Consider the following 17,619-nt stretch of genomic DNA (forward strand, 5'->3'; position numbering starts at 1 on the left):
GACAGTCACCTTCTGGAAAGTAAGTTCCTGAACTTGGTGCCTGCCCATCAGGAAAGTAAAATATCACAGCAGATGTACCTCTAAGCTTTCCAAGGGCAGCAGAGTTTGCACCCTACACTGCAAGTCCTAGCAGTTTAGCCATGGCTTTCAGGGTCTGCTTTCTTCATTAATATGAATGTTTTCTTTATTCTGAATCTTAACTTGTATATAGTTTCCTATTTAGTGCACACTTTGTTCCATTTTTCTGAACAGGACTTCTTCATCTGGCATAGCTTAAAGCAGACCAGATTTAGACATTCAAATGAGTACTGTTTAAGCTCTTTGAGTGACACTTTCTTTTTAAAATAACTTACCCAGCTTTCACATAAACAGTAAATACATTTTTTGGACACTGCTCAATAGAAAAGGTGGACCTTATATAAAATTCATCAAGAACACACCCATTTTTTTTAAAATTAACCAAATCTTTCTACGAATGAGATGCCTCCAATAAAAACATTTTGCCAAGCTCAGGTGCTGTGGTAGTACCTGAGTGATAATGTCTGGCAATAGACAAAGCTTTAATTTTTCATTTTAAAATCACTAATCACTACTAATACATAGTTGCCTTTGACAAGGCAATTGCTTCTTGTCTTCAATGGAAAAAACCTTCAGATAATTTCCTGTCATTTTGTTCTCCTTTTATCACTGTCTCTCTCCTTGTCAACATTGGTGTCCATGAAGCAATCCCACTTTTGGAATGGCAGTGATCAGGGTGATCAGGATGAGGAGGGCATAGGTAAGATCAGCCCAATACTGGGACATTTGAGGCTTACTTCTAAGAACCAGATTAAGATCCGGAGGTAGTCAAACCTTTGGTGAGCTCACTGGCTGCAGGAGCTTGAGGAACACACCCTGCTGACACTACTGACCTGCGTCTTAGTTTATCACCATCTGCTTTGTGTGAGTTTCCAGCCTACCTTCTGTCGCCTCCTCCGCTTCAGCCTTCAGAGTAATGCTACCCCCAATACCCTTTCTGTCTTTCTTTCCCAGTTAATCCTGGACCTTTTCTCACCATCCTCCACACCTCTACAAAACTCTCACTTGAGCCAACACGGCACAATCCCACTATTTTATTCCACTCTCTCCCTGACAGGGACTCAGAACTGGCACTGTTTTATTGAAATGCCAGTAAGAGCTCCAGCTTAAAATGAGTGGTCACAGAATCCTCTGTGTGTTGCCTTAACCAAGCTCAGGCTTGCCTGAGCTTGCTATGACAGTCTGGATTGTGGCTCTCCTGGGACAACAAGCATATAGCAGGCTGGAGCATAAAACACATGCCTTGGTGGTGTTAAATCATAAATAAACCAACAGCAGGCACCTACTCTGAGCATAAGAAGCAGAAGCTTCATGGTAATTCATTTAACTCCTCTTTTCAGCTGCAAACTCTATTACACTCCTGAAACCCATCTTAATTCAGAGTACTGCTCTTCAGCTGAGCTCAAAAATGAGTCTGGCAACAGTCTCCTGAGGCAGAAATCTCCAGAGCAGGCATAGCATGAAAATATTGCCTGCCTGCTTTAAGATTAATTTCCCTTAGCACTCACTGGAGTTCAGCACCACTGGCATTTGTACCTTCAGCCCGAGAGGCAGGAAGACAGCCATAGCACCAATGTATATGAAGTGCTTAGGGAATGGTTTGAAAAAGCTGAGGAGAAAAATCAGCATCCTATTCCTGTGCAGACATAAACCAATTTTAGCCTGCCTGTTTGGTGGCCCTGAAACACTGCACTTCACTGTCGTGTTGCTGGTCCTAGTGTGGATAACAGTAAAGAGCAGGGCAGATGCAGGAAAATGTACACAAACCTGAAATTAGGAGCATCAAATTTCTAAGAGCAAAGGTAGAAAGCAGTGACAGAAAAGTAGTGATCCACAAGGTCCTGCATAGCAATCTTCCTTTCAGTATCAAAACCACTGATCTGACACACTGAGGATGAAAACACAAGGGAAGAATTTTACCAGTACTATCAAGTTTCCTTGTATCTTTGTTACTGAATAGCTACTCACAAGTACAGTATTTACTGACACAGTCAGGTAGCTGTTAGTCTGCTGTGAGCAGGGTAGGTAGGTGCAGCATACTCAGACTCAATATGGCTGACACAGAGAACTAGCTTAGGACTCCCTCATTTTGCAAACGTGAGGATCTCTACATGACCAACTTTGCTTAATTTGTGCATTAAAGATTTGGCAAAGAATGGCGCAGGGTGTATCAATCTGAAGCATGTTTCGGTTGTTGAAATTTTTATACATTTTCCACGCACATCATCTTGGATTCAGGTTCTGGCTGTCCTGGCAAATGATAAAGCAATGACTTTCATGTATTGCAGTGAGAAATGCATTTATTTCATACACGGGTTCATAATTAACTTTAAAAAGACAGCTAGCACTATCGTATCTAACAAAACTTCTTTATCCCCTTAGAAGTACTTCTCTGTGTATTACTAGGTGCATGCTCCACCTGAAGGAGTCAATTTTCTTCCAGGCTCAGGGTGATTATCTCTCTGAGCAGAAACTACAATTGCTGATGATGTGAAGGAGAGCTGTGCGTGTAGCATTCATCAGTGAAGACTACCTATCCCTTCCTGCCATACCTCTTCCTCTTTCTATCCCCTGATGCTGTATTTGCCAGTTTTCTGGAAACTGTGAAGCAGGAGATTAGCTCTGCTTCACAAACTCTGGTAGCTCCATTCCCGTGCGCAGGGTAAGCACTCCTGCCTTCTCCAGGGCAAAGGCTGGGTGAGCAGCATCAGTGAATTTGTGTCTGATGGCAAACAGCACCAGTCCTCTCTCTGCATTGAAGAACAATAGCCTTCCACTACTATAATCCAACAGGATGCCAATCCTGGCCAGGTGCTCCGTCACATGGACATCACTCATCACACCAGTGTGAAGAAATCTGTAAAGAAAGCTGCAGGAAAATGGAAACGAGAATACAATTAGCCTCCCCATAGCAATTTACCAGAAATAACCTGCAACTCAATTCCAATCTATTAACAGGTGGCTGCATACAGCAGCCTGTCACGTGGCTGCAGCATTTTGCTCAGTACATAGGCAAAGCAAATGTGGCATCACTTCAAGCCCTGCCTGGCATCCTGACAAGCCTTTTCACTTGGCATCTTTGGACTCATAGGAAAAAAAGCCTCTCAGATGTTTCATTTAGCTAGTAATGTTCATACATCTGTATGATTTCACACTAAAAAAAGCACACTTGTTTAGATCAAGAGCAGCTTTACAAAGTAGCAGGGTGGTGCCTTACAAACCTCCAAGCAGCCCGGCACTGGTCTGCTACCACAGACTACCCCAGCACCCTGCAGTCCTGACACAGTGGCAGGTGGGGTCTATTGCTGTGAAGGACAAGGCAGGAGAAAACATTCCCTATCAAGTCTTGCCATCTCCTACAAATGGAAGTAGGTTCTGAAAAGGCTGCATTTATTGAAATAAATACCCTTGCTGGGGTTTAGTGAAGCAAATTGGGATATGAGCAGTAACAAACTAGTTCTTTAAGTTTTAGTCACTGTTTGGATAAAGGGTGCTAAAATAATCTATTTTGAGTTTATTTTTTAAGGTGCTTTATACTTTTTAAACTGAGAGGAGGTCTAAAGATCTTATGGAGATAGTCTTTTCTTATTATTCAAATTTACATAAAGGAAGCTGAAGAATCCTTTCCGCTTTCATGATTCTTGTGTCTGGCCAGCTTTATTTTCATGAAGGAGTAGTAACTTCCCAAACTACCGGACTGAATCCTCTTTACCTGGTTTGTGTAGGACAGCACCTCATGCACCAGGAGGTATCACTCAACCCCAGGACACTGCTCTGTGTTACTGCCTCATAGCAAATCCCAATCCTGTAGCTTCTGCAGGCAGAGACAACAATTTCCCAGTAATGACACCCTTGAGCAGGCAGCAGTTCACCCAGGACTGAAGGAAACCTGTTTGTGGAAGAGGCAATCAGTAAAGTGTGGTGGTATACAAACCATATTGTGATATTTCTTTCAGTCAAATCATGAAGCATCACATAAAATTACTAATTAATTGCACTCTGTTGTTCCAAGTGCAAGGTTTTATGAAGGATTTAACTGAGAGTCTTTTCATCTTTGCACTGAGATGGACTTATCTAAAAGACCTCAGATTTAGAACGCTTGTTTGAACTAGACAGTCTGGTGGTTTTATACATACACAGTACAAACATATTGTGTACATTCAGTGGCAACAGCAACAAAAAGTGCTTAAACCAGTAATTCCTCATCACATTTTAAGACGCCATATCAGTATAGCGCAAGTTATATAAGGGGACCTGTGCTTGTCCTAGGACTGATATCAGTATGTCCACCCCACTGCAATGTTCTCAATGGACAGAGCTAGCCTGGTACAATCTTGTTAACATATCCCAGGAGCAATTCCTAGTTCTCCCAAGCCACAAATACTGTGGAAAACACTACCAATAATATCCTCAGGAGAGAAGCAAACTATGGAAGATGGATTACTTCTATCCACAAAGTATTAAAAACTAAGCCCACAAAGCTGACCTTCTCAGTGTAGCAAAAAATTGCTTTGAGACTTGGATGGATTAAGTGGTGACCATGGGTTGAAACAAATCGAGCAGTCCAAGTAGGTACCACTACCTTTGACTTCCTGGCCATTCCTTAGTGTGACACTGAACTCTTCCGAGTACATCAATCCCACCACTGACTTAGTACTGGGATTTCGCAGTGTTTGAAAGTGGGGTTCAATTGCATGAAGTCCAGAGGCTGCATGACCAAAATGATTCAAAAAGTTCTACAAAAGTAAGTGTCGTGTGAAAGATGCCTATTGGCAAAAAACTGAAGTGAGGGATCCATCCTGAACCCCACAGGATGGTTTTGCTCATCATACTGGTACTCACCCAGTGAGTTTGGTTTTTTCAGGAAGGTGGATCACTGTTGCATTAGAAGAGATTTGCAATGCAGGATGTGCTGTGTCACTCAGCAGGCGAAATCGAGTTCCTGGTACAATTAATGACAAAGAAACACCAGATCTGAGAGGCTGGCTACATTAACATGAGGTGAATCGTAAAATGTTAAGCAACAATTACAGCTATCTCAGCTGGACAGGGTTGTGTCTGCTGGTGGGTAGGAGTGACAGAAAATTGGATGCAAATGCAAGGAGTCTTCCAAACTGAGACAGCAGTCTAGTATTCAGAAATGCAGATAGGTGATAAAGAGGTCTTTTAGAGTATGTAAGAAGTTTGAATAATTTTCAATCAATTGCTTTTTTCAAAACAGCAAATTTGAATTTTCAGGCTGATTTGGAAGAACCATACATAACATTATTTATCTGGAAATCTTAGAGTTTTAAAACTGCTTTGCATGCTTCCTTGCCACTCAAACTTCATTATGTTTTAATTGTGAGGGGTTTTTTTTAGGGTCATGACAACTTTTATTTGATTGTGCTCTGTCAGATTCAAGCAAACTTAGATCCCTGGAGAATACTTAATCACTTCATCTCTGACAGAATTCAACATTTTTTGCTTCTGAGGTCACACAAGTTTTACACAGGACATAAATACACAAACTTCAAGTGAAGTAGTCGTGATTATGCTAATTTTAAGCAGGAAAAACAGGAATATAAATTTGAGTTAACAAGATAAAAACTTCAATAACTTGGTCAGCAACCATATTGGGAACTTCAGGTATAATTTCTAAAGAAAAATGTTTGGCTACTTTGCCCTTCCAGCCCATTGTTTCGACATCAGGAAATTATGATCTACCTTTAGTTGAGATGAGAGCTGCTTCACTTTGTTCACTTGTCCCAAATGGGTTGACAGCCCTCAGGTAGAAGAAATAGTTCACATTGGGCTCCAGGGATACTTTCAGCTCAGGTTTCTTTATACCAGCAAAAGATCTGCAAATGTTGAAGATACATTAAAATGTATGCAGGTATCCAAACCAGGGAAGACTGTTTTATGCCAACAGTTAAGTTCCCTAACCATATTATTTATTACTGAAATAACAAACACCATACAGAAGCTCCAAATAAGAAAGACAAACATTGTTTTCACAAACAACTGGGTTATGTAGGAGCTTCAGCATTTCACTTGAGGGATTGTCTTTGCTTTATCTTAATTATCACCCAGTGTAGTCGTTAGGTGCAATGATCACTTCATGTTGGTTTTGTGGCATAATTCATCACATAAAATTTAAGCAGCACAGAGTCAAATCCTCATCTGTCTCCTGTGAAAAGTCTACTTCTTCTTTACAAAATGAGCAAGTTTCTGAAGGAAAAACCCACCTTTTAATTAATTAGTTACGACACTGAATACACCTGTGCTTTACTATCTGGGAACATGCTACAAATCCAAAAGAATTGATACCACTATCTGAGGCAGCACAGAAATCATGCTCTTCATCATAAAATCATCATAGAGTGGTGATTAACTTCTTATTAGGAACTCCTCTCTCACAAATCCTTCAACAGCTAAGCCTGGGCTCTGTCTTTGTTGTGGTACCATGCACTCTAACAGGGCAGTTTTGCAGGAGGCAGAGCAGAGGAACTACCTTCACACAGTTCCTTGCTTCGACTGCAGTCCCCAGTGCAGTGCCTCAAGAACTCCAGCCCTCACATCCTCTACCCCTGGTTTCTTCACACACTGCTAGAAAGCAGGAGTCAGCACCCACTCAAATCTGCTTCACAGGTGCTTTTAAGTATCAGTGAAATCATTTTGGAGGGCTAGAAAGATGCCATTTTATTTTCAACACTGACAGCAGATTGGCTTAAAAAATTCTCTTGCACATGATTCAAGGATCTTGATTTTCCTCATTTTTGTGCCTCTTATGATAACAGCAAAGCCAGACAATATACATGCTCTGCATTGTATGTCTGCAGGTAAAGACTGTTTATCTGTATAAAGTAGGTAATTTCCTCCCAGAAATGCTTTTAGGAATCTAAAAGGCAAGTATTTAAATTCCACAATGGGAAAGTGAGCAAGACACTTTCCCTTCCATCTCAGGAGAGTGGAGCCCACGATGATCTCCCTCCACAGTAGCAAGCAATGCCCCTGTGAGAAGCTAGACTAAACAGACTAAATAAATTACTTTTTCCAGCATAAATTGCTGTGACCCCAGAGGAGGTAAGGCAAGCGAGTCTGCAGTCAGATCAGATCATTCTATTCATTAGGGGTTACTGTTTTTACACACATATCCCACCAGAGAGCACTACAAACTGACGAATAATCAGTGCTCATCCATCGGGATTTTTCACATGCCTGCTTCTGCTGCATTTATCACATCAAGGTAAAATCTCACAGCTCTTAATACACCAGATTTCTGCTTACACCACAGAGATCTCTTTCTAGGAGGATGGCATCTTCAGAAAAGACTGGTGTGTCATCCTTATTAGTCTGTGACAGGTACTTTGCACTGGCAGTTGTCATTAAGGGCAATTGAAAGCTTCGAGAAAAATGCACTGGCTGCTTCTGGGATCTGGTCCTTCAATTTAAAAGACTTTCAGAGAGTCTCGGGCTCTGGCATGATCAGCACAAGACTATACTATTTTCAGGGAATGTGTTACATTAATGCTGCAACTAATGTAGTAAAGACAAATGGCAGAAATTGCATAGTTTGCTTCACCCTCATGACTCACCAGGGCCCTGACCACAAGACCACTTCAGCTAGACACTGACAACACAGCAGGCTGAAAGGTTTAGGGAAGAGGTGTAACCTGATGAATTCACTGATGAGAACACAACCTCTTTAGACTTGAGTATAGGGGATGAGAAAAAAAAAGATGGATTGAAGAAAACTAAAAGATGGGAACTGAGAAAGGCAAATATGAAAGGGGAGAAAGGACAGAAGCAGAGGCAGGGGAAAAGAGGTAGGCATCTAAGCTTTGAAGAAATTTGTCCATGCTTCCTAGGCAAGGCTCACTCAATCTGTTCCTTAAAAGCAGCACACTGACATCTTTGATGTGAATCCGAAGCACAGACCACCAGAGAGGAGTTTTGAGCAGAGTTACAAATGACATGAAAAGAGGATATGGTAAGCTATTCCTTAAAAGCTGTCTGTAGCACTATGTAGATCAGCATGCCTTAAGCACAGTGATGCCCTGTACATGGCTCCTTCTTCTGTCTTCTGGAAAATGTCATGTAAGTCAGTATCCTTCCAAAGAAATTAGGAGATCTTCTTTTTCACTATGTACTATTTATCAGATGATTAAATAATAAAACACAAAATCAATTCTAAATCCAATTAGATAGTTACATTGTGGTATAATGAGTAGACTTGGGGTATTCATAATCTGAAGTGTAGAAAACATGTTTGATCCAGTCATTTTCAGAATAGGATCAGCAATCGAAATTCAGACTTTGGTCTCTTACAAATACTAAATTCACCAAATCAGAATTTGGATGCATGTTTAAATCAGAGGGCAATAGCATGCTGCTTTTCAGTCATAATAGTGAGACAGAAAAATCTTGACTTCAAGCAGATCTGAACAGTAAAACGGTGATCAGAATTTTTGAAAGCATTATCTGCTTGGTAATCTATTTCAGCCAGCTTTAAGCTGCCTAAGAATAAGAGCCCATCAATTTTAGCTATGATTAAGGCTTAAAAACAGTCCTGCTGCTGCCAACTAATGAAACAGAATATGCTGACAAGAAGGAATTTCATTTGCTACATTCTGAGCCAGATCCAAGAGCAAAAGAAGCTGCATGCAAAGAAGAAATAGGTCTTGTTGTCTGTTGCCTCTCCTGTCAGGGTAGGGTGAAGGGGCAGAGCGAACTGAGGGGTCCCCAGCAATCACAGTAGTTTATCATGCTTTAATTGACTCCACAAAAGCAAGGATGAGGAGAAGGTATGATTAGTGCATAGCTTACAGCATACAGGTTATGTGTAGGAGAAGGCGAGGGAAAATGCATCCTGACTGTGTTGGTGGAAGGCTGTTTCATTTCTGATTTCTTGTAACAAGCATTGCAGATGGATCTTCCTCAAGCTCACCTTAAGTAGCGAACTGTAATTTTGAAAGAAAAAGAAATCCACCTACAACACTTCTAATGTCAGATAGTTTCTACTTTATATACACCTGCCCACTTTAGAGATGATTTGAGATGTAATAATGTTGTTATCAAAGTGTGAGGCATCCTGGTCTTTAGATTAAATGTTATCTTACTTGCACTGTCCTCTCAATTTCTTGGTATTGTTGATACAGAAATTAGTGCACAGAAAGTCAAGAAGCATTCAAAGTTAAATATTTTAAGTATCTCCTTCCAATCTCTCCCATTGTAAGATGAATCTGTAAGACTGAAAATCCACTCTTCAAATATCAGGTACACGCTATTTAAAGCAGAACAAAAAGGACTTGCATGTTCCTTCACCTTTAACTTGCCAAGGAATATTATAGTAGCAGTTTTATGTTAAATCTGTGATTTCTCTGGTTTTAGAGACATCTGATACTGTGTTTTCATGCTCATTTTTCTCATCAGCATCCTTATTTATTTAAAGGAAACAACATCTAGGGGATATTTTTTAATATTGCCTGAACCCAGCAAACGATATGCCTTGCAGTGATTCACAACACCCTCTGTGCTATAATTGTCATTCCCACCCCCAAGATCCCACTGAAACAGTACCTCCAGAGCTGTGCTGCTATCACTGATATGGAGTTAGGGTGAAAGTATGCAAGCTTCTCAAGATACATGTGGAAGCATACAGAAAGGGTGCACCATGAGTGGAAAAAGGCTCTTGAAGCTAAAAATAAAGAGCAAATAGCTCTGAGTTTGCTCCCAGCTGTGCCACATGCCTCCTTTCCTCTTCTCTCCTCTGTCCCAGCTCAGGCTGTTTGGGATTAGGTCACCAAAACACCCCCTGCTTGCTGCTATCTGCAATTGGCAAGAGTTAGAGAGAAGGAAGGCTCTGCGTTTCCAACACCCTGTTTCCTGAGCTACCATGACTACCATGTGGGCAATGAAAGAGGAGGGAGACTTGCTCCTTTTGTTCCAGCATTAGACTTGCTTCATAAGGAACCTAAAAATTTCATTCCCTAGAAGTGCTGGTCTTGCACTGTCAAAGAGGATGACATTCAGTAACTTCCACTTTCACAAGCTCACCACATACTGCACTTATTTCTGCCTCCCTGAGTCTTACGAATTTCTCAAGATGTGACACAGGCTTTCCATCTGAACTGCCTACATACCTAATCCCTGGACTACATTTCTCACAGCTTTCCATCTTCCACCCACAACTCCATTGACTTCTCAACACAAAGAGGCTGAACAGTAAGAAAATAGCAGAGCTCTTGAAAGTGAAAGAAACATTTCAAAGCGTCACTCATAAAGATTCTGGAAAAAATATTAAACCTGGGAAAGAGCTTTAAAACCACTGCAGCAGGCCAGGGACTCATTTTCGTGGAAGATTTAAGGTGATTTTATATGAAATTATGCCCCTCAGGTGACAAGCTGGCAAGAAGACAGAAAGGAGAAGGGAAAATGTAGATTTGGGTGGAGATTTTTTGGTTGCTTGGTTGGTTTTTTTGTATGTTTTGGTTGGTTGGGTGTTGGATAATACCTTTTTCTTGACTTAGACATGGGGCAACTGAGAGGCGTTTTAAAACTTTTATTCCATTTTCAGTCTCATGAGAAGGGTGAGACTGTGGAAGGGAGGGAAAATGCATCATGACTGCGATGTGATAATTGACGCCTTGTGATGTGATAAATGATTCTGACTTACAGATGTGATAATTCACGCCGCCATCACAATCAGAAGCCGATTCTTTCCTAATTACAATACACTGTGTACATTTGTACATTGTGTAAACACAATACAAGTGTTTCTTGGCCTGTCAGCTTTTTGCCACACTATGCTGTAGATGCCTTAAAGCAAATCATCTAAAACTACCCCTCATGGGTCCTACCACAATACAGCTTTCATAGTTCTATTTCTCCAAAGTATCTAGTCTTATTTGCAAGGCCATCTTTTGAAACTTTTTTCTAGTTCCATTTGTCTCTCAACAATATCTGTCCTATTCCATAGCATTTCTAAGTCAGCATTTCTTATCTCAAAGTTTGCATATGGATGCATACTGTGTGGGCCTTCTACAAATGTATTTCCCACAATTGGTGTTTTGTGGGGTTTTTTGTTTGTTTGGTTTGTTTTGTTTTTTGACAGTATTTGAAAGGAAACTTTAGTGAGGTTTCATTTCCAGATGTGGTTCATATTCTCTCCCTGGGGAGCCGGGATTGCTCCAAGGATGTTCTGGGAGTTAAAAACCTCCTGGGCAACTGGCTCTAGGGGGCCCTGCTTGATCAGGGGTTACTCTAGGTGATCTCCAAAGGTCCCTTCCAGCCTCAGCCACACTGTGATTCTGTGGCATGCTGAAGTTTACATGCTGCTGACTTAGACGACGTCTCTAGCTGTTCAATGAAGGCCTTTCTCACTCTTTGTTCCCTTGGCAGTGTCCTTTACCTTGGGTGAACCTTCAGAATGACAACTGTGAAAGCAGCCTGATGGGGATGGGACCATGCTGCCTTCTCCTGAACTTCTCTTGAGTGTTCTTCCCTGACCTCTGCTTTCACACTGTGCCTGCAGCAGCAACTGAATGAACCTTCTAGGGTTGCTGAGAAATGTGTTTGAACTCCCACCCAGGGACTGGGAAATTTCTTAGCTCCAGGGCTGCTGCTAGCACAAAAGGCACAGGCTGTGTGTGAGAGGGCGCCACATTTGGTCGATCCCCCATGTTGCTCAGGAAACCTGTGAAGGATAGACTCCAAGCTTTCAAGGAAAAAAAAACCCCAAAAACAAAACACAAAAACCCCCAGGAGACTCTACAAGATTTTAGACCAATATTCTGGGTGTGTATAGAATCAGTTTTATTCTACCTTATATAGGTACTTGGCTTCTAGTCAAGTTGATTGACTTCTATTCAAGTTAATTTCTAATTCTAAATTGCACCTTTGGGGGCCTTGGATACGAGTTCAGGCAGTTCTCCACCTACCAGCAGGCTTTCCCCCCACCTCAACTTTATCTAAAATCTTAAATACAAATCTTTAAAATAAATTTCTCCATCGCTGTAACAACTTGTGACACTACAGAAGATTTCCAGGTTATTCCCAGGGGGTAGATTTAGGGGAAAAAAGAGGGAAATTGTTTTCAGGGAAAGTAAGTGATAAAACACTGTCTTTGACATACAAAAAGAGGTCAAAGCCCTTCTACAAATAGAGAATTTTAAGCTATAGCAATTCTGAGAAAATTCATTATTTTGTCCTGTGGAAAGTTTTCACACTTGTCTCAGTTAAAGGCCAGCTTCTGCTGACAGGGAGGCCAAAAAGTCAAATGTGACTCAGAATAATTATAAACACGTTAGATTTAACACAAGGTCACTTGAGAAAGCAAAGGGGCCTGTTCTGGAACCTTTTTTGCCACATTTATCACCACACAAGCAAACACTTGGTGTTACCAACACCTTGCTCATGGATTGCAGAAATCAGCACAGTTTTTGGTTTAGTTTTGAGAAAAAAAAGTCAATTTCAATAACAGCACAGAAACTTGAGGACAAACAACCAGCATATGTTTCAGCAGCAGCTCCATTATCTTTGACCAACAGTGACTTTGGCAGGTTGACAGGGACCTGATGGCCTCACAAAATAGGTACGAAACACAGCAAGCCTCTTCAAGAAGGAGAACTGGGCGAGACCTCTCCTTGATTGCAGTAATGCAGCACACTGGTACTGCATGATAAAAAGTCTCCCACCCACACAGAAATTTTTAATTTCAGTTTTCAGCCTACTTTTGTAAGGAGCAAGGCATTCACAATTTCACAGTTATACTTTTCTCCTACAAAGCTAAGAATGCTTCAGTCCACTTAACTAATTTTGACTGCAGGGCATGAAGCCCTTCCCTCCTCTTCAAGGAGCTCTTCCCTGTCTACCCCATCTTCATTATGTCCATGTGAACTAGCTCATAGGTGAAGACCCTAATCAAGCTTCTCAGGAAGTGAAAAAGACAACCTCAGCTGGGCTGAGGCTCTTCCACAGGGCTCTGTATGGCAAGTCACCCCTCTCTACAAAACTTCTGAGACCTGTGCAGCTGTATTTTGCTGGAATATTGTCACTGTTTTTATAAGGCAAAACAAAGACTCCCAAGCCCTAAGGACATGCAGACCACCACATAATTCCCTGCCTACAGCTGAGGGGTTGGAACTAGATGATCTTTAAGGTCTCTCCCAACCAAGCCTATTCTAAGATTCTACGATTCTCCAACAATTTTCCCTGCATTTCCGCAGTTACCCAGCTCAGGGGGCCAACATCCCTCCTTGTCCTCTCCTCCATGCAGCACAGCTTAGCATAGGGCAAAGCAGAGAAGGTGTGGCACAAACAGCCACTACCCTGAATTTCAAATCTACTCTTTGAGCTTTGTGGCAGGCCTGCACAGCCAGGCAGCACCGAGCTCAGCGGTGCGTTGTGAGGCTAGACAACACAGATGGGTCACCAGTATTACTGAGACACCCGTATCACCCTTGCTACGCCCAGAGATGACGTCCGTCTGGCTCTCCACAAAGGGAAGAGCACACTGCCCATGCTCCTCCATCACTGGCCTTCCCGTGGAGCTGCCCTGCCCTGCCCTGCCCCGCGCAGCCCCGAAACTTCGGCAGACAGCGCATCATCTCCGCCCTTTTGGCCCCAGATCAAAGGGATTGTCCGGTTAAGCAGAACGAAAAGGAAGCATTTTTATGTCTCAGCCTAATTGCACAGATTAGTGCCTGCCCCTTAAATTTCTCAGCACACAGAAGCAGATTTCTTCCTTGCGCGGCTGCAGGCAGAATCATCTCCAGCGTAAGGAGCCGCGGCCTGCAGCACGGCGCTCAGCAGCCGCCCCTCAGCGGCGCGGACTGACCTGAGGCCTTCTCCTTCCGGCGAGTGCTGCCGGCAGTACTCCAGGATAAAGGACTCGGCCGACGGGGATGCGGCGCGCCAGCGGACGGTGGCTGTGTCCCAGCACACGGTGCAGTCCTCTGCCTTGATGGTGGGCACAGCGGGTGCTGGGGACACAAGGACATGTTAGCTGTGCTGCGAGGAGGGTGCCCGAGGGGCATCTTTGGAAGGGAAGGAACAGTCACCTCCGTGAAAACCCACGCGATAGATTTTTGCCAATCCAGCAGTGATCTTTTGCTTGTTTGTCTTTGAATGGCAGAGGGCTACATTACAGGGAAAACAAACAATAAAATCACGCTGGGAAAGTCATTGTGAATAGTTGTGCACTTGCCACATCCTTAGAATGGTAAATTGCTTTTCCTCAAGCAATGTTTCCTCATTTCTGCCAACCTGCAAGGAGCAGAGCACGGAGCAGCACTGCCTACAGCTCTCAGCATCATCTCAATCCTGTCCTCAGCAGTCCCTGCACCAGGAAAAAATGCGCTGCTGCAAAAATGACAGGGAGATGCTGACTTTCTGTTTAATTATGTCTTCATTATTTTTGCAATGCTAAAATTCTGTCCTGTAATTTCTCCTTTTTAGAGATTCTGTTTAAGAGCTACAGGCCCAACTGCAATATAGAAAAGGGAATATAAAATAATGCACTAGCTGCAAGTAATCAAAAGCTATTGTGTGAAATGGCACATTCCACGCTATAGGCTGAAAATGGATCAGTTGTGTTCTCTTGTTTTTTCCCATTATGGGAAATAGCATTGGAAAACACCTTACAACCTGTTGTGAAACTCACATAAACAGTCCTAATGCCAATTCTAAAATAAAGGGTACTAATTTAAAAAAAAAATAATTATTTTTTCTTTTGGGGTTCCAAATAGGAAGCCTAAGACAAAAGTAGGGACTAGATGATTTTATGACAAGATAAGTGAATAAAACTACATTCCAGGAAACATTCCAGGTGCATTCTGTTTTTTTAAAGAAAAATGGTTTGCTTTTACTAGAAAAAAAAGAAAAATACCCACAAATATTAAACAGTTTCCTTGTTTAGTGAAAATCAGGAGGTTAGCAGTTTAGGTTAAGATTTACTTATGTTTTACTACAGAAAGAGCTAATATGCATGTTTAGCAGAACAATGCATTTGTGGGATAGACCATCATCTGGTAATACCTCTTTGTAGATTCCTTAGCGATAGATCTCTCTTGGTAAATTTGATTATTGTCTGTTTCTAAATGCATCCTTGCTAAAGAAAGAAAAATTAACAGCTGAATCCCCTAATGCCTGCATTCAGTAGCTTACACAGATACCTCCATGTATGTATGTGTAAAAAGCATGTCACAAGACATTAAACTTTTTTACTGTAATTTGAAAGTATCTGTCTAAAGAGTAGCTGAAGAAAAAGCTGTTACTGTGCTTCTGAGGTTTTGTAAAAAAATTAACTGCAGCTAGAATACATAATCTAATTTTATTGTAATATTCTGGAACTCATGTAAGTGATTGCATAAGAGGCAAAGAGCCAACAGGGTGAAAATCACGCAGGTTTTGAGCAACAGCAGAAGGTGTGTCCACTTCTGTGTCTTTAGGACTGCAAGGAGAGATCACCAGGAGATCAGTTGTGGGGAGGGGTCAGGGGGATAGAGGGATGCTTCTTCCCTCGAGCATCATCCCCTCACAGAAAATACTGTTTGAAAACAGAATGTTCCTCAGTGGAGGGAAGGACAAGCTGAGTCTGAGAGGTGGAGGAGCAAGAGTCAGGGGGTTCTGGGGGGATGCTACAACAGCATCTAACTGCATTCCCCACAACTCTCCAGGCTACACTGACACTTCCATGGGTGCAGTGCCAACAGAGAAATTTTGAGAGCATTCCCAACAACTGGAAGAGTCTCAACTTTATTCAGCTATTAAGGTGTATATTCCTAAAACTGCATATATCAGCAAATTATTTCTCTTTTAATCTGAATTACTAAAAATAAACTCTACATTCTTGCTGCTGAGTTTATTGGGCTACTTGAAGAATTAAAATTTATCTTTGTATCAAAGCAGCTGGACTCCCACTGAAGGACTGGCCTCCATTACTGGTGCTCATCTTTCTGCCTTCGGTGTTGAAAAGATGCAGCAATTTTGCATCAGCCTGTCCTTAGCAGCGTCCCCAGAAGTCCATCTGGGGCTCAAGCACTCTATCTCCCTCATGCACACAGTTCAGCTGAGCTTTGAGGGAAGGTGTTTAATAAGTGCACATTTTACCCAGTTTATTTGTTTTCTTAAAGAAACGGGCTGAAGGAAGCCATTAAAGACTGATATAAATTAACTTTTCTTAGAACGATTCAGTTTTTAGGGGAAAAAAAAAAGTATGGTAAGCCTGACATCAAAAGACAAAGAGACTTCTTAAAAATAATGGTTTCAGAAGAGTGAAAACCCCCTTTTAAAATTATGATTTATTAGCTAGCAGTAACTCATAATTATATGTGCATTTGGCAGAAAGTCTGCACTATGTTCACAGTTGTATTGCTGTGGCCAAAATTTTGAATTTCTCCTTTGAGTTCTCTGGAAAATAACCTTTGTTAAAATATAAATCACAAATTAAGTATCGGGGAGAATTACCAACACATGTGAAGTCTAGTAGATTAAGCAAAAGGCTTGAAACTGTGGCTGCTGCCAAGTAATTTCAACAAGAAGCTCAGTGTGGAACAGCATTTTTTGCTATGAAATTGTTAGAAATCCTTGCCTCTATTGGTGACTTCAGGAATGGAGTAATTGTTTTTATCCTGCAGCACTGAAAAAATTGTCTGACAGGAGGGCCTCAAAGACAAGGATGCTTCTCCTTGCTTGCAATTCAAGAAGCAATAGTTTTGTCAATACAAATTATTAAAGAAATTAATGCTTAGAAAACTTAATCAGTCAAATGAAGCTCATAAGCAATACTCATCTAGTTACTCATCTCAATTTATACTACTTAAACAGCAGCAGAGCCTCTCAGGCACACCTGAGGTTTGTGTCCCACTGAGCAAGACACAGCATGTAACCTCAGTAAAGCAGTCCTTCCCTTGAAAAATTAATACTTTAAATCAATGCAACATAGATGTATTCAGGTGAATGGGAGGGAGGCAAACATGCAGCTGCAGCCATCTCCTCCACTGTGGGCAGGAGAGGAAGCAGCAGCAGGGAGCAGCCAGATGGCTTTCCCAGAGCTTCCATGGAGCAGTGCAACGCACTCAGAAGATAAACACGTAGTGTGCTGCCCTGATGCCTCAACCGTGTGGTCCAACACTGGAAACGCCTTCAAATTTGAATGCCTTCAAGTTTCCTCTCAGGAGCCATTATGCCACTATCTCTTAGCAAACAGAGCAATGACCATGAACTGCCTGCTATCTGCCAGATGGGCAAAATGAAGCAGTTTCTTCTGTGTCAGTAACACTGTGGACTAAATTAGTCTAAAGACCTGAAACTTGTAATAATCAAATGACAAAAAATGTACATACCTGTTTTAAAAATGGCTTTATCACTGGGTAGACTGCAGCCTGTGCCATTCACAGCCATGACCCACACACTGTAGCAGCGATCTGGCTCCAGGTCCTCCAGAATGCAGTGGCTCTCTTTCACTGTCACTCTGTACTCTTCCACTAAGGCTAGGAGGACACACATGCACAGGACCTCACACTTGTTGCACTGCTAAGGCTTACAACTAAGCCTTTC

At 41.9% G+C, this 17,619-nt stretch overlaps 1 protein-coding gene across 1 annotated transcript in view; it reads right to left on the minus strand.

The window, feature by feature from the left end:
- Positions 1-2,358: 2,358 nt before the first annotated feature.
- CMYA5 (cardiomyopathy associated 5) overlaps positions 2,359-17,619 on the minus strand; it is a 45,926-nt gene continuing 30,665 nt past the window's right edge. The window contains exons 8-13 of the mRNA XM_039709751.1: positions 17,406-17,552; positions 13,898-14,042; positions 5,785-5,918; positions 4,921-5,020; positions 3,791-3,967; positions 2,359-2,947 (exon numbers count right to left, since the gene is read on the minus strand). Of these exons, the coding sequence (XP_039565685.1) occupies positions 2,695-2,947; positions 3,791-3,967; positions 4,921-5,020; positions 5,785-5,918; positions 13,898-14,042; positions 17,406-17,552 (956 nt within the window). The 3' untranslated portion in view covers positions 2,359-2,694. The remainder of the gene's footprint in view (positions 2,948-3,790; positions 3,968-4,920; positions 5,021-5,784; positions 5,919-13,897; positions 14,043-17,405; positions 17,553-17,619) is intronic.

Source organism: Passer montanus, unplaced genomic scaffold, assembly GCF_014805655.1.
Source record: "Passer montanus isolate IOZ18808 unplaced genomic scaffold, ASM1480565v1 scaffold22, whole genome shotgun sequence".
NCBI lineage: Eukaryota > Metazoa > Chordata > Aves > Passeriformes > Passeridae > Passer > Passer montanus.